The sequence below is a fragment of the Nansenia antarctica genome, assembly GCF_963989245.1.
Source record: "Nansenia antarctica genome assembly, chromosome: 15".
In the NCBI taxonomy this organism is placed as follows: Eukaryota; Metazoa; Chordata; class Actinopteri; order Argentiniformes; family Microstomatidae; genus Nansenia; species Nansenia antarctica.
This window is the reverse complement of record NC_137685.1, coordinates 4,734,891-4,758,117: the sequence shown is the minus strand read 5'-3', so window position 1 is coordinate 4,758,117 and position 23,227 is coordinate 4,734,891. Positions and strand designations below refer to the sequence as shown.

At 45.3% G+C, this 23,227-nt stretch overlaps 2 protein-coding genes across 2 annotated transcripts in view; both read left to right on the top strand.

The window, feature by feature from the left end:
• Positions 1-492: 492 nt before the first annotated feature.
• sfmbt1 (Scm like with four mbt domains 1) lies at positions 493-14,081 on the top strand. Its single transcript, XM_080545545.1, has 21 exons — positions 493-560; positions 3,655-3,712; positions 3,888-3,982; positions 4,433-4,676; positions 5,038-5,126; positions 6,028-6,277; positions 6,761-6,858; positions 6,956-7,057; positions 7,689-7,851; positions 8,451-8,533; positions 9,030-9,156; positions 9,310-9,423; positions 10,012-10,054; positions 10,158-10,225; positions 10,319-10,464; positions 11,092-11,201; positions 11,588-11,763; positions 12,268-12,446; positions 12,794-13,018; positions 13,130-13,258; positions 13,708-14,081. The coding sequence occupies exons 2-21, from the start codon at positions 3,688-3,690 to the stop codon at positions 13,846-13,848; spliced, it is 2,607 nt and encodes an 868-aa protein (XP_080401671.1). The 5' UTR covers positions 493-560; positions 3,655-3,687; the 3' UTR covers positions 13,849-14,081.
• A 2,776-nt stretch (positions 14,082-16,857) lies between these two features.
• stimate (STIM activating enhance) overlaps positions 16,858-23,227 on the top strand; it is a gene marked incomplete at both ends in the record, with an annotated part of 15,651 nt that continues 9,281 nt past the window's right edge. The window contains 6 exons of the mRNA XM_080545778.1: positions 16,858-17,077; positions 20,438-20,486; positions 20,668-20,763; positions 20,971-21,092; positions 21,998-22,110; positions 22,276-22,353. Of these exons, the coding sequence (XP_080401904.1) occupies positions 16,858-17,077; positions 20,438-20,486; positions 20,668-20,763; positions 20,971-21,092; positions 21,998-22,110; positions 22,276-22,353 (678 nt within the window). The remainder of the gene's footprint in view (positions 17,078-20,437; positions 20,487-20,667; positions 20,764-20,970; positions 21,093-21,997; positions 22,111-22,275; positions 22,354-23,227) is intronic.

Here is a 23,227-nt window from a genome sequence, read left to right as displayed (position 1 = left end):
TATTTCTGGACCGAATGGTGCAAAAATGAAGCATTTCGAAACCTTTCTTTACGCGGTTCCACTGGGAAGAATTCCACACATTTTAATGTGTTTGATGATTGAAAAAATACCATTTAACGAAAGTGGTCGATATGCAATGCATATTCTAATTAAAGCATTAACAAATTGTTAAGTGAATCATACGGGAATTGGATTCGAACCATGTAGTAAGCCTTATTCACACAAGCACCGATAACAATGCAATGCAATACTTTTTCTTTCCAGAATACCAATGAATAAATAAAACAAAACAGTGCGTCCAGTTTGGTCCAACCTTCATATATTGGGTTTGATTAAGTCATAATAATTATTTGATTGTGTGTGAGAAGATGGAAGTCATTTTTTGCATGCACAAAACCGACAATATCCATAATCCATCTACCCGGGCTTATGAACGTGGATCCAGCCATCAGAACATGCGCAGTGGGCTGGCAGGATTGTGCCATATTGGAATGAGGTCGTGTGAACGCCTAGGCGGAAAGAGACGGCATCTAAAAACCCACTTGGAAAACTATTTACCGGTAAGAGACCAATTTGGCGACTCAATACTCACATACTACATTTTGTTTAGCAAGGGCTCAATCTAGTAGCGTGCATTTTGGTGCTGTGTGCGTCTTTTTTCCCGTCTCTAAAAAAGCCCGAACCCTTATTGCTCGCTGGTGTATTGCTCAAGCCCAGCCCATGACGTTTCACTAACTTGACTTGGTCACAGGCTTTTTTAGCATGTGCCGAAATCAGCCGCATTCGACCAGGGTGCCTTTGGGCATCAGAACTGAACCTATTATTGTTTTTCAACAACGGGACATGATCGGATCTTTTCTTTCCTCGCATTCGGTGTTTCTTTGTAGTGCACGCACGCACGCATCAATGTGGAAAGTTGGAATCATCTGATTCTGCGCTCGTGTCTGCAAAGCGATATTGCGTTCATTGCGTTCATGGCCCATCTATTGCCGAATGCAATAGTCAGCAATGCAATAGTCAGTTTGAAAGCCGTCATTGTGAGCTTCTACGACAAAAGGCAACATTATATTATTAGAAAACGCAATACAAATGTGTTATTTGTAGCCTATGTGTGTAGTTCTTAGAAAGGTTGCATGCACAGTCTTAAACGATTTTTACAATTCAATCAATTGGATTATATCCACATTAAAATGTCGAAATGTCCTTTATGGGGACAGATTAAAAAGAATTACATGTGTTGCCTATAGTGATGTAAAAAAAGCCGTGACATTTACTACATAGGCCCGTGTGTCTCTCCGCACTCACACAACTTCCCCGGTTATGCAACTTGAATGATCTGGGCAACATTGTCTCAGCTGACCGGCCGCTACATAATGGAACAACATAGTAACTTACATTGATCCAGCCTGGAGAAATTGAATCGTGACGTGTTTACTGTTTACCCATTCATCTGATATTCTCCTCTGAATTTTGAGTTAATGTTCGATTGATTGTTATTCTTTGTCCATTTACACAGAAAGACAACCCAGGCCAGTTCAAGGAATTTCGGGTCAGGTTAGACACACCGCTTTGCATAACCAAGTGACATTTAGTTATTTGACATTGGCAATTATTGACAATTATAGGCCGATAATTCAGATCCTCCGACAAGGCGTAAGCAGCTATAGCCCTAAAAGGAGCAATCTGGGATGGGTACATCACATCTGAACTTCTAAATGAATGACATGGCCGTTTGTTATTGAAGAATATAACTGAGAACATCCTCATGATATTAGTTCAACTGTCATACCCCATATATGGGGTATTATAATAACCCAAATATAAACTTGTTTTACTCCATTGTTTGTAAACAATGTTTGTAAACAATGTAATTGTAAAACATGTACACATGTTTTACTTTATAGCTTCAAAACATAACATAACATGTTCATCTCATGGATAGTTTGAGAGGGGTAACATTTCTCCAGCCCCATTCATCAGCTGTTCACAAAAAAACTGTTGGCCATGGGCCTGAATATACTTTGTTATTGTTTGGGTTGATAATCAGGTATGGGCCTGAATATACTTTGTTAGTGTTTGAATCCAATTGTTCCACTTTAATGACTTATATAATTTTCATTGAGCAGCTTGTGTCAAAGAGCTCAATGGCATTTTAAGCACTGATCATATGACCCAATATATGCTAATGAGATGCTGCAACCATGCCAGTGATTTCAACTCAGAGTCAGCAGGAGCCCAGTGTTTCCTTACAGTGTGTGTGTGTGTGTGTGTGTGTGTGTGTGTGTGTGTGTGTGTGTCTGTATGTGTGTGTGTGTGTGTGTGTGTGTGTGTGTGTGTATGTGTGTGTGTCTGTGTCTGTGTCTGTGTCTGTGTCTGTGTCTGTGTCTGTGTCTGTGTGTGTGTGTGTATCCGTGTATGAGTGCGTGCGCGCACAAGAGCATGTGTGTTATCCTCATTAATATAGATACATACATTTCTCAATGAACATTTTTACTTTTAGTATTCATTTTCCACACCAATAAACTTCCTTGACATCTACCATGTCTGTCATGAATGTTTTATACACTTTTGGGGGGGTTGATAATCAGGTATTAGAGTCCCACCCCCAAAAAATAATTTGTAAATGTCTCTGCTGCTCTTTTTATCCTCTCTTGTGTTGGGAGTGTGACCTCCAGTACAAAGAGACCCTTGGGGCACTGTGTGTATGTGTGTGTGCGTGGGTGTGCGCTGAGCCCTGCAAGGCGGCAGGGTCGTGGGTGAAAGGCTGGGCTGAGCCTGGTAGAGCCCAGGGGTCGAGGCGGCAGGGGCGGCGGTCAGGGGATTCTGTCTGACGGGCGTCTCGTTGTTAATAGAGACGTCAGGCGTGACAAAGACAGGCCTGACAGGCCGGCTGAATGGAGCAGCCGTGACAGAGCAGCGATCCTCCGCCTCCTATACACAAACCTCACCGCTATTGTCATCTCTAATGCTCTCCTAGGCCTCCCAGTTTATAAATGCAGTGAGTCTCCCTTGTTGCATTAAGTTATTTCATCCGCTGTGGGCGGAAACTTGAATCCGAATCGTGTATTTGATGAGAGATTTGAGTGAAAAGTAACAGTTCTGTGCATGTTAGTTCGAATTAAGTGTGGCTACGTTAGCGTAGAGTGCTTGTCTGTGTGTCTGTGATGATGGACATATTTGGGGATTATTAAAGATTTAACATTTTGAAAATGCCCACTCATGCCGTTCTTTGCAAGTGGATATTTACAACTGCATAAATGTCTCCCCTTTGACAGACCATCTCTCACACTGAATTTGTCTCGTTCACCGAGCAATAATAAAAAATAAAAAAAACTCTTTCTCACAAAAACAGAATATGTTGGAGCCTGGAAGACAGAACAATCTCTTACTAGCTCTACCACTCAACAGAGGCGTACAGCTGTCTCTCTCTCTCTCTCTCTCTCTCTCTCTCTCTCTCTCTCTCTCTCTCTCTCTCTCTCTCTCTCTCTCTGTACATTGCTCTCTCTCTCTCTCTCTCTCTCTCTCTCTGTACATCGCTCTCTCTCTCCCTCTTCCCTATATTCGGGCAGATTTTAAGAACATAATCGTGTCACTGTCCACACTTCTCTTCCAGATTATTATAATAATCCCTTTTCCTCAACCCTCTTTTCCCAGAGCTGCCAGATTTGGCCAATAGGGGGAGCCGACATGAGTTATGAGTCGCTGGAGTCTGGTGAGTCCTCCAATGATTTACAAGACAAATGCATTTGTGAAAATATACTTAAATGGATAAACGCCTAATTCACCAAAGTATTAAACTGCCAGCGTTGATGGACAACAGGTTCACCATAGTGGAAACAGTTTGTAACAGTGTGTAAATCCTGAAGTAAACCTGCTGTGTGGTCCAGATGGGGACTCTGGTCAGGACGTGTCTGACTTCATCTGGGATGAATACCTAGAGGACAGCGGAGCCGTGTCTGTGCCCCACCACGCCTTCAGACATGTAAGAGCACAAGGCCACTCACTCACTCACTCACTCACAAATATGTTTCATATGATGTGTAGGAAAAACTTGAGTTTGGTATGTAAAAGGCACTTTGGGAAAGTGAATGAATGGTCTGCTACAAGGAGATGACACTCCTTCTTTACCCTCCCTCTATCCTCTCTCATTTCCTCCCATCTTCCTGCCCTCTCTACCCCCCCACCCCTCCCTCTCATCCCCCTGCTCCCTCTCCTCCCCCTCCCCCTCCTCCTCCTCCTCTTCCTCCCCCTCCTCTTCCTCCTCCTCCTCCTTCTCCCCCTCCTCCTCCTATTCCTCCCCCTCCCCCTCCTCCTCCTCCTCTTCCTCCTCCTCCTCCTCTTCCTCCTCCTCCTCCCTCTCTACCCCCCACCCCTCCTACCCCTCCCTCTCCCCCCCTCCCCCCTCCCCTCCCCTCGCCCCCTCCTACCCCAGGTGGACCAGGGTCTGCAGACGGGGCTGACTCCGGGGATGAGGCTGGAGGTGTGCGTGCGCTCGGAACCCGACGGACCCTACTGGGTGGCCACCATCATCACCACCTGCGGCCAGCTGTTGCTGCTGCGCTACGAGGGTTACCACGACGACCGCCGCGCCGACTTCTGGTGTGACATCATGACGGCGGACCTCCACCCTCTGGGCTGGAGTAGGGAGCAGAGGAAGCCGATGAGACCCCCCGAGGGTGAGGGGGAGCTGGGAGGGGCAACTCAGGAGAGGAGGGGGGAGTGTTCGTAGTTACACTGGGTTTCGTTGAATCGGTGGATCACAAGAAAGGAAGACCTTTCGTGAGCTTAGAATGATAAGGTTCTATCTCCGTTTAGGGCAGTTCAGAGATATCGACCGTCAAAGTTTTTACATTCCATTATGTTTTGTGAGATGGAACCTTTGTATTTTATGAATTACTAACTTAAAAAATGTCAACATTTTAAATGGTCGATTTTGACCAAAAATGGAGATAGAACCTTATAATTCTAACGTCCCGCTTTGTTGGGCAAAGAAGTTTGAGAGCCACTGCAACCATGTTTCTCTGTCGCCCTCTACAGGCTTGCGTGAGAAAACTGTGGACTGGGAGGCCTTGTTGGAGAAAGCTTTGGCGGAGGAGGGCAGTGCACCTGCCAACCTGCTGGAAGGGGTTAGAGCACTTTAACTCTTGGCCTGAGTCTTAGTTCACAACTTTATACAGATGTGAATGTTTGAATATGTTATTTTATTCACTCCAACACAAAGAATATGCACACTCCAGTGTCCAGTCTAGGGATATAACGATACACTCAACTCACGATTCACGATACCGGGTTCACGATTTTATATCAGCAACAGCGGTAACAGTTTAACCTGAAATCCCGACAACATGGAGAGATAACCAGCAGGCTAGCTGGTTAGCCTAGCTACATGACTTTCACTCCAAGTTTACACAAACATGACAGTTTTTTGGCCTCCACCTGTCAGTACGAAAGACACATCAAACTTTATTCGAACGAGTTTGCTAGTCTTGCATGTATCTGTATGTATCAAGTGTCATGGGCACAAAACACAACAAATTTAGATTCATTTTTCATCTCACCGGTTTGAATCGTAAAATATCAGTGTGTATCGTAATGCATCATCACATCCCTACTCTAGTCCCTTCAAAGATAGTATAGCTCCTTGTGTGTTTACTGGTGGGTGTGTTGACCAGTTCTAGTCACACCAAGTCAACTCCATTTTTCTTAGTTCCAGTCCAGTTCCAATTGATGAAAACTGAAAACATTCCAGTGCAGTTTCAAAACATTTTAGTCTAGCCGTAGTCAGCGACGAAAACCCGACTAAAATGTTTTTGGGGTTTTTGTGGACTGAGACTGCACTGGAATGTTTTCAGTTTTCATCAACTGGAACTGGACTGGAACTAAGAAAAATGGAGGTGACGACTTGGTGTGACTAGAACTGGTGTGCATCTTCATCTAAACACCAAAGACTAACCAGTGACTAAAAAGCCTGACAAAATTAACACTGGTGGTGTTGATGTATCTTTCCTTCTCCTGTCCCGTCTCCAGCCCCAGCGTGTTAACCCGGTGGAGCTGCTCGCCCCCGGCTGCAGTGTGGAGCTCCAGGACAGCGGCGACCCCGGGGTGGCCTGGGGGGTGGACGTGGAGGAGAACGTGGGGGGCAGGCTGAGGCTGCGTCTGGCCGGCACGGAGGGGCTCCCGGAGACACACAGCACCCTCTGGCTCTTCTACCTCCACCCCCGCCTCCACCCGCCCGGCTGGGCCAAGGAGCAGGGCTGCATCCTCAGACCTCCCAGGGGTGAGCTCTCCGCCTCCCCCACGGGTCTGGGCTTCTATTTACGGGTCTAGGGTTCTATTTAGAAAGAAAACCACTCGACGAAACAAAATATTTCTTTCCATTGGAGATTCAATTAAATTCAACTTTATTCGCCATGCGTAGTGCACTAGGAACATGACTTGGTATTCTACCATGCTGAACAAGCTACAGTAAGACGACAATACAACAAAACTCAAGACAAAATATACAGTACCAATATGAGTGAATATTATGAATAAATATACTGGACAACTAAGTGCAAAAACATGTAAAGTGCAAGGTGCAATGATCAGGAGTTATTGAGGAGGGCTGTGGCTTGCGGGAAGAAACTGTTCAAGTGTTGTGATGTTTTTGACCTGGTGGCCCTGTACCGCTGTCCAGAATTCTAAGTTTGTGGTTACTGATGTTGTGTGTGTGTGTGTGTGTGTTTATGTATGTGTGTGTGTGTACTCGTGCTTGCTTCAGCCCTTGTTGGCCTGCATACAGAGGAAGAGTGGGAGGACGTGAGGCGGAGGATTAGTGGTCAGACCAAGGACGAGGTCCTCTCCCAAGAGTTTTATAAGGTACGTTTTATAAGTGTCACGTCGAGCACTGTGTTTTATACCTGCTTAACTGTGCTAGTGGTTTGGGCCTTACTGTGTGCGTGTGCCTGCGCTTCAGGACCGGCCGGCCATCACTGCCCACTGCTTCACTGAGGGGATGAAACTGGAGGCCGTTGACCCCGCTGCCCCTTTCTCCATCTGCCCTGCCACCATCGCCAAGGTAACTCCTCCCCTTCAGCCTTGTCCTGTTCCTGTCCATGCCCCTGGGTCTGTCTAGACTCTAGACTATCTACTCTGCAGTGTTCATTTTGGCAGGCTTTTTAGTCACTTAGTCTTTGGTGTTTAGATGAAGATGCACACCAGTTCTAGTCACACCAAGTCACCTCCATTTTTCTTAGTTCCAGTCCAGTTCAAAGTTGATGAAAACTGAAAACATTCCAGTGCAGTTTCAGTCCACAAAAATTGGACTGGAACTAAGAAAAATGGAGGTGACTTGGTGTGACTAGAACTGGTGTGCATCTTCGTCTAAACACCAAAGACAAAAACAAACACTGCCAAAATTAACACTGCTACTCTGACATGATTGCTGATTTGATAGGGTGCCAGGGATGATAGTAGAACATCATAGAAAAGACATTCCATGTCACCCAGGAGTATGGCCTGTCAGTCCTGTCAGTTGAGTGGTCAGTTACCTCAGGGTTGAACACAGAAGGGGGTGTACTATTGGATTACCTCTGAGTTGTTTATTTAAATAATCAATATAGCATACATGAGTGTGATGATGACTGTGTGATGGGTGATGTGTGATGATGATGATTGATGATGATGATGATGATGATGATGCCCTTTAGGTATTCACTGAGCTGTACTTCCTGGTGAAGCTGGACGACCTCCGTGGTGCTGAGGCATGGTCGGAGGGCGGTGGGCGGTCCTTCCTGTGTCACAGAGACAGCCCCGGGATCTTTCCTGCCCAGTGGAGCCACAAGAACGGTGTCCTGCTGAGCCCCCCTCAAGGTGGGCGGCCTTAAACCTTCCACATATCGTGACGTTAGAATTATAAGGTTCTATCTCCATTTTTGGTCAAAATTGAGTTTTTTACATAATCTGATCCATTAGGTGTTTATTAATGCCTGTGTGGTGTTATTTTTTAAATGTTGAATTTTTTGAGTTAGTAATTCATAAAATACAAAGGTTCCATCTCACAAAACATAATGGAATGTAAAAACTTTGACGCTCAATATCTCTGAACTACCCTAAACGGAGATAGAACCTCATTCTAAGCTCACGCATTCCCAATTTCCAATGGCGTTTCTCAGCTTAACAGAGCACCACATTGTTTCTGTCTTAATAATAGTCTAAAATACTCTCACACTTTAGTTCAGATGATGGTGACTCCATGCTTTGACCGGCCGCAGCCATCTTACTCTTTGCGATGTGCCGACGCATGTTATGCAAATCATTTGTCGATTACAAAATACCCCCCAAAAATCTATGTAAAATGATTACGTTGATGAGTTGCGCCAGCCGTGACAGTTTGATATCTCTTGCTTGTGCTCTATTGCTTTAACCCTCTGTTCTTCTCTCTTTCTTTATCTCTTCCTCTGATTGTGTAGGATACCAGGGGCAGGACTTTGACTGGGCAGACTACCTTAAACAGTGTGAGGCCGAGGCTGCTCCCCAGCACTGCTTCCCCACAGTGAGTTAGGCTCACTATCCCTTTAATACACTATCCCTTTAATACACATGTTGTAACACAAGTATAACACAGAGGACATACACAGAGGATGTCATATGGCGCTTTTCCACTACCGTGCCGACCCGTGCCGTACCGCGCCGTTTTGGTTTCTCCACTGCCAACCGAGCTGGGTCGAGCCGGGCCTTTTTTGCTAGGCTGTGTGTGACGTGTGACGCTGCAGACCGTTGATTGGTCAATGGAAATCATCACAACATCGTCATCCCATGTTCAGAGTTCACCCGTAACCGCCATTTTTAAATACCACAACAGATTTCGCTCTCGGAAAATGTCACTTACTGTTTCTGTAATAACTTATTAATAAAGATAGTCACAATGTTAGCGACAAGGCTAATACAATAACATGTTACTGAACTTATGAATATAATTCCGTTTACATTTGATTTCAGCCATTACGGCAATGTGTCTTTTGTCTCTCCTCTCCTTTTTTTCTCGTTAGGAGCTGAGCGATCACAGTTTTAAGGAGACCATGAAGCTCGAAGCTGTGAACCCCCTCTCGCCTGAGCACATCCAGGTCGCTACGGTAACCAAGGTCAGAGGGCAGCATATCTGGCTCGGCCTGGAAGGTGAGAGGAAACCACCAGCAGGCTTGTTGTGTGTGAAGTGAAGTACATCCCTTCATTTTGACTTGGAGACCCCTTTGAGTCTGAACACTAGAGATGGTGATACTGAATAAGTATGTGTGTGTCTCAATGATGTTTGTCCATCTGTCTCTCAAGGGCTAAAGCAGCCAATGCCAGAGCTAATCACTCATGTGGACTCGTTGGACATCTTCCCTGTCAGCTGGTGTGAGACCAATGGCTACCCTCTCCTGCACCCTGTCAAGCCCCGAGGTGGGTGTGTCCCTCTCCCTGATCTGAAGTGATACCTCACAGTGTTTCGGATTTTTGCACGTCGTGAGCTTAGAATGATAAGGTTCTATCTCCGTTTAGGGCAGTTCAGAGATATTGAGCGTCAAAGTATTTACATTCCATTATGTTCTGTGAGATGGAACCTTTGTATTTTATTAATTACTAACTAAAACATTTCAACATCTTCGAGATAACACCACACAGGCATTAATGAACACCTAATGGATCAGATTATGTAAAAAACTCAATTTTGACAAAAATGTTACCTTATAATTCTAACGTCACGAAGTGTTGCCTATGCTGTCATGACTATATGTCTCGCCACCAGATAAGACAACCCTTTTATCCAAAGCGACTAACAATTAGAGATTACAGGGACAGTCTCCCTGGAGTAATTTAGGGCTAAGTTACTCCAGGGAGACTTGTCCCTGTAATCTCTAATTGTAAGTCGCTTTGGATAAAAACGTTGTCTTATTTGGTGATGTCTGCTAAATGGTAATAAATGTAATGTAAATGTAAACTACGTAGATAGATCTGTCATTAATGCTTTATTTTCCTATCGTGTCACAGTTGAGAAGCAGAGAAGGATTGCTGTGGTGCAGCCTGAGAAACAGTACGTATGGGAGATGAAATGTGCTTTGTGATTGGTTGTTTCTCCTCTTTGATGAGCTACTGTTCCAGTCCCCCCCCAAGTCAAATACATTTGTCTTTTACAGCAGAGCCACGCCCAAATCAACATTACCAGACGCTGTCAAGCAGCCGATGACCAGCCAATCACAGACTGGTTAGTATAGTCGTCTTGTCTTCCAAGATAAAGCACATTTATTTGGTGTTAAGCATTGACATTATATGTGAACGGGTGTGTGACTGTGTCCAGGTGTGGGACAGGTGAACGGGAAGTACTCCTGCCCCAAAATCTACTTCAACCACCGCTGCTTCTCCGGGCCCTACCTCAATAAGGGTCGCATCACCGAGCTGCCCCAGTGTGTCGGCCCCGGCAACTGTGTCCTGGTTCTGAAAGAGGTGACCCGCTATGGAACCATACTGTTATACCACACAATATTATGTTACATGCTGAATTGAATCAAACGATACATTTAAGCAATATCACACGAGAGGAAGTGCTGTTATACTGAATATCAGCACGGCTGTGATTCGGTCATAGGTACGAGGCCGCAGGCCGACCTCAAGTGTGATATTGCTTTTATACAACAGTTCTACAGCACAATCTATTAGTTAACAGTAATATGCAACAACAGATTATGATTTGTTTGTTTATTTAATCATAAAAATAAACAAAAAATAGTTCCGCAACTGAACTTCAAATGGACTGTTGCCTAGTAGTAACCTGAACACAAACATGTAGTCTAATTAACAGTCATTTAGTAGAACATCTGTGTGGCGCAGTGATACATATACTGTAGTTAAAAGTCCCAGTGCTGTTATACTGTATATCAGCACTCATGGAATGCCTCTTGTCCAATCAAATTACTTAGTCGGAACTAAAAATCCTTCCTGATCCCTCCCCTCAATGAAGCACTTGTACCAGAAATAGCCTTCCGGCTAACTGTTAGCTAACTGATGTCTCTCTGTGGCTGTGTGTGTGTGTGTGTGTGTGTGTGTGTGTGTGTGTGTGTGTGTCCCATCCAGGTGTTGACCCTGCTGATCAACTCGGCCTACAAGCCCAGCCGGGTCCTGAGAGAGCTGCAGCTGGACCAGGAGGGGCGCTGCCACGGCCACGGAGAGACACTCAAAGCCAAGTGAGACACACACACACGCACACACACACACACACACACACACTACAGGCCCATGAAGCACACCCAAAAGAGAAAAAAACACTCATGACATAATATTGTACAATTGCGAGTGTATTGTTGTCACACACACACACACACACTCACACACACACACACACACGCACACACACACACACACACACGCACACACACACCCTCCCTCCTTCTCTACTGCCATGTCCATGACCTAGTCCTAGACAGCCACAATCTTACTCTACTGCAATGACAACGACTCAATTGAAGGAAAGGGCATATAAGAACATGAACATGAACATGAACATGAACATGAACATGAACATGAACATGAACATGAACATGAACATGAACATGCTATGAATGATCCGCAGGTACAAGGGCAAGAGTTACCGAGCCACGGTGGAGATCGTGCGGACAGCGGACTGCGTCGCCGAGTTCTGCAGGAAGACCTGCATCAAGCTGGAGTGCTGTCCCAACCTGTTTGGACCACGCATGGTTCTGGAGCGCTGCTCCGAGAACTGCTCTGTACTCACAAAGACCAAATACAGTACGTACAACCATGTCTATTACTTATTTTTATGTATTTTTTACATTTTTGGCATTTAGCAGACGCCTTATTCCAAAGCGACTTACAATCAATACATTTGAATACTAAGCAAGTGAATTATCAATCCACCAGTCGTATCAGGAGGAGTAATCCAGCTCAGGCCAGGGGCCATTGGCAGTCTCAGTGATAGAAGGAAAAGTTTGTATTTTTGTATTTTTATTTTATTATATAGACACTGGAGAACAGAGAGACAGTACAAGGGGGGCAGTAGAAGTCATAGGGGACACAGTAAAGGGGAAAGCGGGTGTCTCAGGAGACGCAGTGCTGGGGGGTAGTGGATGTCTCAGGAGGAGCAGTTAAGGTGTAACCTGAAGAGATGGTTCTTCAGTCTCCGACAGAAGATGGGTAGTGAGGGGAGGGATCTGATATTAGCTGTTTATTATTAAGAGATCATAGAGAACACAGTATACGCTAGACAGTGATGTCGACGTGTGTTCTCTCCAGCCTATTATAACGGTAAGAAGAAGAGTAGGCGTGTGGGCCGCCCGCCCGGGGGCCACTCCAACCTGGAGGGCGGGGTGAAGAGGAGGGGCAGGAGGAGGAAGAGGAGGAAGCAACTCTTCGTCCATAAGAAGAGACGCTCCTCAGCCTCGCTGGACAACACACCTGCTGGCTCACCACAGGTACACACATGGCCTACACACACACACACACACACACACACACACACACACATATGTGTCATATTATCGTGAGTTTAGAATTATAAGGTTCTATCTCCGTTTAGGGCAGTTCAGAGATATTGAGCGTCAAGGTTTTTACATTCCATTATGTTTTATGAGATGGAACCTTTGTATTTTATGAATTACTAACTCAAAAATGTCAACATTTAAAAAATAACACCACACAGGCGTTAATAAACACCTAATGGATCAGATTATGTAAAAAAACTCAATTTTGACAAAAATGGAGATAGAACCTTATAATTCTAACGTCACGTTATGTCTACACGTACATGTCTCTCTCACAGGGTAGTGGAGAGGAGGAGGACCTTGATGAAGACAACTCTCTGAGTGAGGATTCTGGTTCCGAGATTCAAGACGACCTCCAGGACGATTCGGAATATTCCGTCGGGAAGTCTCAACCCCCCACCCCCACCCCCTCCCCGCCCCAAACACCCAGGCCGACACGCAAGCGCCGGAAACCCCGCTCCCCATCCTTTTCTGACGACGAGAACCGCCCCCCCTCACCAAAGGTAAACATGGTCACTGGTGGCTTGATTTTCAGCTGTTAAATAAACAGGCTAGGTTCAGGGTCTGGTCCTTGTCAGACCTTAACATGTGTGCTCTGTGTTTGTGGGTAATAGAGTTCCAGAGTTGAGGTGCCCCAGAAGATGTGTTTTGACACCAGTCCTCTGGAGTGGAGCGTGACCGATGTGGTGCATTTCATCAGGACCACCGACTGTGCTCCCCTGGCACGCATCTTTGTGGATCAGGTAACGCACGCGCACACACACACACACACACACACACACTACACTACACACACTACAGACCCATGAAACACACACACACACACACACAGACACACACACACACACACACACTACACACACTACACACACTACAGAGCCATGAAGCACACCCAAAAGAGAAAAAAACACATGACATAATATTGTCATGCGAGTGTATTGTTGGGGCGGCTGTGACGCAGGAGGTAGAGCCCCGGCTGGCCACATGTCCAAGTGTCCTTGGGCAAGACACTGAACCCCAAATTGCTCCCAGTGAGCGGGCCGGCGCCTTGCATGGTAGCTTGCCGCAATTGGTGTGTGAATGTGTGTGTGAATGGGTGAATGAGAGGCCGTTGTAAAACGCTTTGGAATAAGGTGCTAATTAAGTGCAGTCCATTTACCATTTATTTACCATTGTTGCCTTGTGTTTCCAGGAGATTGACGGACAGGCTCTGCTCTTGCTCAACCTCCCGACCGTGCAGGAGTGTATGGACCTGAAGCTGGGCCCTGCCATCAAGCTGTGCCACCACATTGAAAGGGTCAAGCTGGCCTTCTACCAGCAGTTTGCTACGTAGCTGAGGCCGCTGAACAGCGTGTGACATTCACATACTGTGTTCTATATGTCAGTCCCATGAAATGACTCTCCATAACTGTCCTACCACAGGACATCCATTGGAACCCTCCGCCCCCCACACAGGGGGCAGACATCATGCACGGACATCAAATGGAGTCTCATCGCTTCCTGTTTCCTTGCTATTTCGTGATGTTAGAATTATAAGGTTCTATCTCAATTTTTGGTCAAATTTCTGGTTGAAATGTTGACATTTTTGAGTTAGTAATTAATAAAATACAAAGGTTCCATCTCACGAAACATAATGGAATGTAAAAACTTTGACGCTCAATATCTCTGAACTACCCTAAACAGAGATAGAACCTTATCATTCTAAGCTCACGGTTTGTATACTGTCTGTGTGATCTAAAAGAGGTCGAGCGCTGGTGCCACAGGACCAGAAGCCTTATGTTATTTTCTCCATCTATCCTCATTGCCAAGGTAAAGGGGGTCATCTAACCTAACAGTCTCATTGAGGCGTTAAAGTGAATCTTGATTTAATTTAATCATCTTCAGATGAACTTCAAAGCGGTTGACAATGCAAAGACCTATAAGCACAAATACAATAACCATGAACTATTTGGTATGCAAAACGTGTACATAGCAGAGTGTGTGTTTGTATATAGTGTATATATTCCAAAACCTCTAGTGTGAACGGGTGATTTAGTTTTTCTACTGAGTAAAGCTCTGTAACTATAATGCATAAATTGGGCCCTAGGCATATTTTGTTATAGACATAATATGGGGATTAGAGGTCATGCTAGCATGCTCCTCTGTTTGCTGTGTTACAGCCTTTTGTCTTCTCATTCAGACAATGATTTACACCTGTGTTTATGATCAAATTAAAGGTTATTCCCAAAGCCTGGAGCTATGCTATGACATAACTTCAGTGTTTGAAAAGAAAAAAAGAAGAAAATGACGTCACAAAACCTATTGAGTTTCAATGATTGGGGCTTAAATTAGATTATAACAAATTAGGCCTAGGTGGCCCTAAAATATTGTAAATTCAACTGTCACAAATGCAATATTTCCCCCTCTCATACGCCAGGGAAGTGTTCCTGCAGACTTGGGTGTTAATGAGTCTTTTGCTGTGTTTTTAGTTTACCTCATTTGCCTGCTCAACGGCATTAACATTGATTGTATGTCTATGTTCTTGGATTATCATTGCGATTTAAGACTATGGAATAAATAATAAATACCAAGTGGTTGTTTTCATTTTCTTAAGATTGTTGTCTTATTTGCACTTGACACCACGGACCTCATTGTCTCTTAGCTTGTTTTATAGCATTTTCGCTTTTTAATTGTCTAGTGTGTAATATGTGTGATATGTTATATGTGTTTGTGAATATGTGAATATGTTGTTCTGTTTTTGCACCTTCAGAAGAACCACTACAATTTCATTGTATAGGCAACTGTACAAGGACAATACAGTCTATTCTATTGTATTCTATTCTATTCTAATCTATTCTATTCTAATCTATTCTATTCTATTCTAATCTATTCTATTCTATTCTATTCTATTCTAAAAACCTGAATCTCTTTGATCAAAGCGGCCTCAGATTGGATGTATAACTACATTTCCCAGAATCCCGTCGCATCACGTTCGTCACGTGACCCTTACGTCCATCACGTGACCCTTACGTCTTGTCAATACAGACAGTGGACAGGGAAGCAATGTTCAGTGGAATACAACCGCCAGACTCTCATCATCTCTGAACAAGTTATTTACCGTTCCACCTTTCAGGATCAAGGTAGTTCGTTAAGAGACACACAAACAGCACAAATGCAATGCATTTGATACATGCACAAGACTAGCAAATCAATGCAATGACTCTGAATATAGCTGACTTAATAACGCTAGCCTGAGTAACGTTGTCATCGTTGACTTGCATGTCCTTTTGGGATGCTAATTGGGATGCTAGCTAGCTAGCTGTCAGGTTGTTGTATTGCTTTCTATCCCAGTACAGTTATATGCAATAGGTTCAGATGTTATTTTAGACAAAAATACAGTTGTTTAGCTGCTCAATGAACTGACAGACAATCTTCTAGCTCGGTTAGTTAGTGAGCGAGCTTAGTTAGGCTAATTAGCTTTGTGTGTGTGTGTGTGTGAGTGTCTGTGTGTGAGTGTCTGTGTGTGTGAGTGTGTGTGTGTGTGTGTGTGTGTGTGTGTGTGTGTGTGTGTGTGTGTGTGTGTGTGTGTGTGAGAGAGTGTGTGTGTGTGTGTGTGTGTGTGTGTGTGTGTGTGTGTGTGTGTGTGTGAGTGAGTGAGTGAGTGTGTGTGTGATGATGACTCCTCATCTTTTGCATGGCTGAATTTTGCAACTTTGTGGCTAATGTTTCCTCTTTCCTCTTGCACAGCATTTCTTGCTGACTTGCAAGTCCTAATCTGCTACTAGTTTAGCTTCTCATGAACCTGCCTGTCAAATGTCAAATTGGCCAGATCAGATGATGCTATGACCAGGAGGGATATGTTGCATGCATTATGCTACTGTACTACACACCAGGACAATTCAATCCATTACGCACAACCAGCGATTGTCTCATGGTGTTGCACATAGGGGACACAGAGAGGATGGGTCCACAGTTGAGAAGAAGAAGATTACACTCCTATCTCCTACCGATAACTACTGTCCTGCGTGACACGTCGATCGCCAGTTAAAGTGGCACACAAGGATACTATAGACTTTTACCTTTAGCGTGGTTTGGTTGGTGGTTTACTCCTCATTTCATCGCTCCAAACCTAACACAAATAACAGAACACACTGAGGTCACTGCAAAACATGTGCATACGAAAAGCCCTCTGGAATCGTTTCTTTGGACAGCATAGGCAAACTAACTAGCTCCATCAGTGACAGCTGATCGCCAGTTAAAGTGGCACACAAGGATACTATAGACTTTTACCTTTAGCTTGGTTGGTGGTTTGGTTTACTCCATTTCATCGCCTCCAAACCTCAAACCTTTCCTCTGGTCAACCATGATGATGATGCCTGTAAGCGGGGTAGGTCTGCTGTCCCAGGTGGAGGAGGTGGCTGGCCCGGGTGGTGCTGCTGGTGCAGGACTGTCCACTTCTACTATGTCCTCCTCCAACGTGTCAGACGTGGACACCCGGGGCTGCGAGAACGGTGACCTGATGGACTCCTTCGGCATCTTCCTGCAGGGCCTCCTCGGGGTGGTGGCGTTCAGCACGCTGATGTGTGAGTACAGCAGGAATGTCATTGCCTTGTGTCTGCTCACGCGTTTTAAATGAATGCCACTCTGTATTTGGTCTTTGCAAGAGAGAGATCTGATATATCTAAATACGAACTTGGCACTAGCGTTGACCCCCTTTTTAATAGTCCTAACATTCTCCCTGTACTGTAGCACGCTGATGTGTGAGTACAGCAGTCATGTCATTGCCTTGTCTTGTCTGCTCACGTGTTTTAAATGAATGCCACTACTCTGTATTTGGTTTGCAAGAAGAGATAGATCTGATGTATCTAAAGACGAACTTGGCACTAGCGTTGACCCCCTTTCTTTTAATAGTTCTAACATTCTCCCTGTAGTTGATGTTTTTGCTGGTGACACAGATGATCACATTCATTCTGGTAGGTATGTCTGACTGACTCCCAATCTGTTAATTCGTGATTCTATTGATGTTTCGCCTACTTGCAAATCAATTGCATTGTCTAGTCAACATAGTGTTCCATTTAGTCATGGCAGTCTGACCTCTAGTACGTCTCAGTGTCTGTTATGCCCCCAGTAAAGGGGAGCCACACAACAGCACAAGCCAAGGTGAGGAATGTTCAGCTCTTTAAAGCAGCGTCGCCCGAGGCAGTTTTCTTAGCAGGAGGAGGCTAGGCCTGAGCCTACGCCTGCATCACAGCCCAGACACGCAGGGTGTGTCTGTAGTTACACTCTCAACACAAATAACAGAACACACTGAGGTCACCGCATAACATATCCATACCAAAAGCCCTCTGGAATGGTTTCTTTGAACAGCCTAGGCAAACTAGCTCCATCAGTGACAGCTGATTGTCAACACACACACACACACACACACACACGCACACACACACACACACACACACACAGGTACGGTACTTATAAATAGTGTATGCTGATCCTGTGGTTTGCCCTGTGATCCAAAGTAAGCGGTGAACCACTTCTCACCCAGCAAACAATCCTGTTTGATGAAGGATTGAAGTTACTACACTGTAACTGCTCCTCCTGAGACATCTACTACCCCCCAGCACTGTGTGGCCCCAGAGACACCTGCTCCCCCCCCCCCGACTGTTTCTCCTGAGGTTTCTACTAACCCCTTCTCCTAGCACGACGACTGCCAATGGCCGCTGGCCAGAGCTAGATTTCTTTCCTTCTACGACTGGTTGATTGATGATTCACTTACTGAGTCAAATGTATCGATTGTGTAAGTCACTTTGGAACAAGGCGTCTGCTAAATGCCGTAAATGGAAGTTAGGAGAAGGGGAGGGGGCATGGAAAACAAGCAACTATTGTCAGGAACAGCGAAAAGCTTTATTTATTCAGGAAAGAGCTTCATTTGCCACTACGTCGCGTTCAGGGAGTTGGCCACACACACACACACACACACACACACACACACACACTTGCATCACTCACACACACACACACACACACACACACACACTTGCATCACTCACACATATGGATAATTAAAAAGGAGACTTTTTAAGGCACATCTCTGAATAAGTTACACATAAGCTATACCCCAGAGTAGCAGTCACCTTGACAGGCGGGCAGTTTCAGCCAATCTGTATTGTGTCTACAGGGAACAGTGTTTCAGTGTTTCTGTCAGCTTTCTATCTGAAGCAGCATCATCATCATTTCACAGAGAGTTGATCATGCTGAAAGAGTCACTAATATATACAGTCAGTCATGTCTGAAGTGACCAAGACAGTGTGACTACTACAGTAATATGAGAATGGTTTCACATGCTGTATGTGTGTATAGGTGCAGGTGCTCTGACTGTAAGATGTATAATGGAAATGATTACAGAGGCACTTGATGTGACATTTCCTGTGTTAGCTCATGATAAAACTATTCAAAGTAGATCCCTATGTGTTCAAAAGCAGTATACCTGCCGGGCGGTTCCTCTTTCCCTGGCCAGTTCCCTTTCCACTGGAGTCTAACTCATTGTCTGTTTGCTTTTTAATGTAAGATTTGTTGCTGTACTAAATTTGGTTTGATGTTACTGCCCAAAACGTCTGGCAAAAATGTTCTATCGTGACAGCCATTAATGCAAAAAGGCCCTGTAACACTAAGGTCATGTTCTCACATGAAAGTCTGAATCATGAGCCGGAGCAAGTGGATGAGTTCGCAACATTGTTGCATAAATTATTTATCTGATTTGCGTTCTCACAGCCCTTTATGTAGACGAAGTAACATACGCAATTGAAGCAACAGACGTGGTAGTTGATTGGTTAGAACTTAGAACATTTTTAAATTGCCCTCTTATCCAAATTGCCCTCTTTCCTATGGACAGCCTCGATGCGTCGTTTCTAATCAGAGCGAAACCACCCTTTTCAAGCGGAGCATCCGTTGGTTCTTTGCTCCGGGAGTGACCTCGGCTCGAATGCGCGTTCTCACAGCTCCAAACAACGCAGAGCAAAGCACATTTTATCCTAAACTCCGATTTAAGTGAAGCAAATGTTCTAGTGAGAACACGCCCTTAGTGACATCAAGCGTATCGCTTTTGGCTGGATATAGTTGCACACGACCAAACATGGTGGTGTAGCTAGAGACTGGACCTTGATTATGCTAACTACTGTAACATGAGTGATTGCTGATTGAATCTGTTCCTAATGAGAAGCACAGCGGCCCTGCTCACACTGCTCTGGGTCTCACTGCAGGTGTGTGTGTGTTAGGGATGCTCCGATTTATCGGCCACCGATTTAAATCGGCCGATTTCACTCCAAATGACTCGATCGGTGATCGGCAAAAATGGCCGATCGCAAAAACCGATCTTTTTTTTTTTTTTTTTTCTCTGGGGAAGACAGATAACTGAACAGAAAACATAGGAGGACGTAACAGTATGTAAACCATGAAGGCCACGTTTATGATGTCTTTTATACAGCCATATCGACTGACTTGGGCTTCAGGCCCTAACTGGGTGATAGGCTAGACTTTTACTATGCCATACAAATGGGTCTGTGTTTGCTTGGTGCCTAATGGATCAAAACTTTTGTCTAAAAAGCAAAAAATATGTAGGCTATCCAGTCAGTCGGCCTACAGTTATGTATTGAAAAAAAAATCGGTATTGGTATCGGTTGATCTTGAGGAAAAAAATCGGTGATCGGTATCGGCCCCAAAAATCCAGATCGGAGCATCCCTAGTGTGTGTGTGTGTGGGTGTGTGGGTGTGTGGTGTGTGTGTGTGTGTGTGTGTGTGTGTGTGTGTGTGGGTGTGTGTGTGTGTGTGTGTGTGTGGGTGTGTGTGTGTGTGTGTGTGTGTGTGTGTGTGTGTGTGTGCGTGTGCGTGTGCGCGTGTGTGCATGCGTGCCGATGCTGTGTATGACACTGTCTCTCTCTCGTTAACAGTGAAGCGCTTCAGGGAGCCCAAGCATGAGAGAAGACCCTGGAGGATCTGGTAAGACAGCAGCCATATCTCTCTCACACACACACACACACACACACATATACACACACACACACACACACACAAAACCAGCTAATTCAAACTTATCAGCTTCCATTTTATATTCAGCTGTTAATGGAACTTGGATGCTCAAGTGAGTTTTTCACCTTTTTCATGCTCCTCCTTCTGGTAGGTTCCTGGACACCTCCAAACAGGCCATCGGGATGCTGTTCATCCACTTTGCCAACGTCTACCTGTCTGACCTCACAGGGGAAGACCCCTGCTCACTGTGAGTGTGTGAGTGTGTGAGTGTGTGAGTGTGTGTGTTAGGGATGCACCGAAAGTTTGGCCACCAAATATCGGCCAAGAATTGTCATTTCGGTGCATCCCTAGAGTGTGTGTGCGTGTGCATGCTTCTTTGTAATTGTGAAGTGTTTTTGCTATCGTTGTAACAACTACTACTAAATCCATCTACGTACGTCTCTTTCTTCTTCAGATACCTCATTAACTTCCTCTTGGACGCGTCTCTGGGCATGCTGGTGATCTACGCGGGGGTGAGGACCGTCAGCGCCGTGGTGGAGTGGAGGCAGTGGGACTCCCTACGCTTCGGAGAATACGGTAAAGATCTGGAGGGGTGGGAGAGAGAAAGGATGTGTACTTCCATTCTGTCACACCAGAGGAGAGCAGTGGCAGCTGAGTACAGTGCTGCAATGTCATCCAGATCAAACCCTGACACTGTACACTTGTCAACAAAGCCCTGGACAGGCTCCAGTACGTGCAGAACTCAGCTGCCTGGGTCCTCACCCACACCAAGCCCTGGCAGCACATCACCCCCACCCTCATTCACCTCCACTGGCTCCCGGTCAAGTCCCGCATCACATACAAAATCCTCCTCCTCACTTACAAATCCCTCCACGCCTGCCCTGCGCCCCCCAGTACCTAACTGACCTCCTCCCCCAGCATACCCCTTCCCGGAACCTGTGGTCTGCAGACATGGGCCTGCTATCCACCCCCCGCACCAACCTACGGACCTTTGGGGACAGAGCCTTCAGCGTGGCTGCACCTACCCTCTGGAACTCCCTCCCCATAGTGATCCGCAACGGCCCCCCACCCTGGTTCACCAAGGCCTTTGGCCCCTTAGTCACTGTTTCTGTTTTGCTTTGTTTGTTTTCTGTTTTGTCTGTCTGATCATTTCCCTTAGAATTGTAAAGCGTCCTTGGGTTTTTTGAAAGGCGCTATAGAAATTAAAGTTATTATTAGTATTATTATTATTATTATTATTAAACCACAGGAAGACAGTTTATGTCTAGCTAACGAAAACAAACCTTTTTCAGTTGTGTTTCTTCTGTGTGTGTATTGCTGTCCCTCTGTGTGGGTTTCTATATTGTCTGTGTGTTTCTGTCAAAAATAGACTTTCTGTCAACCTACTGGTCCACGGTGATAACTCCATAAGTGGTCTAACATGTCTGTGTGTCTCTCAGTCTTCATGTTCATTTTGACATGAGCGTGTGTGTGTGTTTCAGGAGAACCAGTGCAGTGCACTGCGTGGGCAGGCCAGTGTGCTCTCTACATCTTCATCATGATGTTTGAGAAGGTTTTCATCGTCCTGGTCCTCCTCATTCCTCAGTGGAAGAAGGTCAGCAGGGTGCATGCTGGGATACGGGCAGGGTTGGGTTTCTGGTTGGGTTGTGACATTTAAGTGTGTTGAATTGCACTGCATTGTTACTGGATGTCTTTTGTTTGTTTCTGTTGTCTAACGTGTGTGTGTGTGCGTGTGTGTGTCTGTGTGTGTGTCTCACAGCTGGCGATCCTGAACCCCATAAACAACCCTCAGCTGGAGCTGGCCATCGTCATGCTTATCGTCCCATTCTTCGTTAACGTAAGTCTGCAACGCCTCAGTGTGGCTGTATCACTGTCTCTGGACCTTCAGCAGTCAGATTGTAAACCAACGGTGGTATTGAAAGAGGCCTGCATTACAGTATTGTATTTAGCTATTTCTTGCAAATTGTATGAAATGAAATACTGTTTATGCATATGGATTAGTTAGGGTTAGGAGTTAGTCTTACCAGATATGGCAAATCTACCGTCTAACCGTGAAATCGGCCAACCCTAACGTATAAGTACGTCTCAATTATTCAAAGTGTTCAACGTTGGTAAGAGCAGAGAAGCAACCCTAATGAGAATTTAACTTTCGGTTCAGTCTGTGAGCCTGCAGCTTGCGCACTACAGAAGGACCGATGAGGTCACAATGCTCTACACATGAAGCATGAGGTCACAATGCTCTACACATGAAGCCTGCCTGCCTTGCATGCTCGAGGCTGACGTAGTACACAACTTACAGGTCCACGTCTAGCTCACAAGCACCACTTTTCGTGGTCAAAAGCTTTCATAGTTATTTAGCTCCAACTGTTGTTTTTACAGTTATAAATGAATGTCTGTTGATTGTAAACCATTTAAGGGTGTGTTGTGTGGTTGTATTTACTCTTTGTGATGTGTACTGTATGTTGTGGCGGCTGTGGCGCAGGAGGTAGAGCCGCCATCTAATGATCGCAAGGTTGGCAGATCGGCGGTTCGAGCCCCGGCTGGCCACATGTCGAAGTGTCCTTGGGCAAGACACTGAACCCCAAATTGCTCCCAATGAGCAGGACCGGCGCCTTGCATGGCAGCTTGTCACCATTGGTGTGTGAATGTGTGTGTGAATGAGAGGCCGTTGTAAAGCGCTCTGGAATAAGGCCCTATATAAGTCAGTCCAT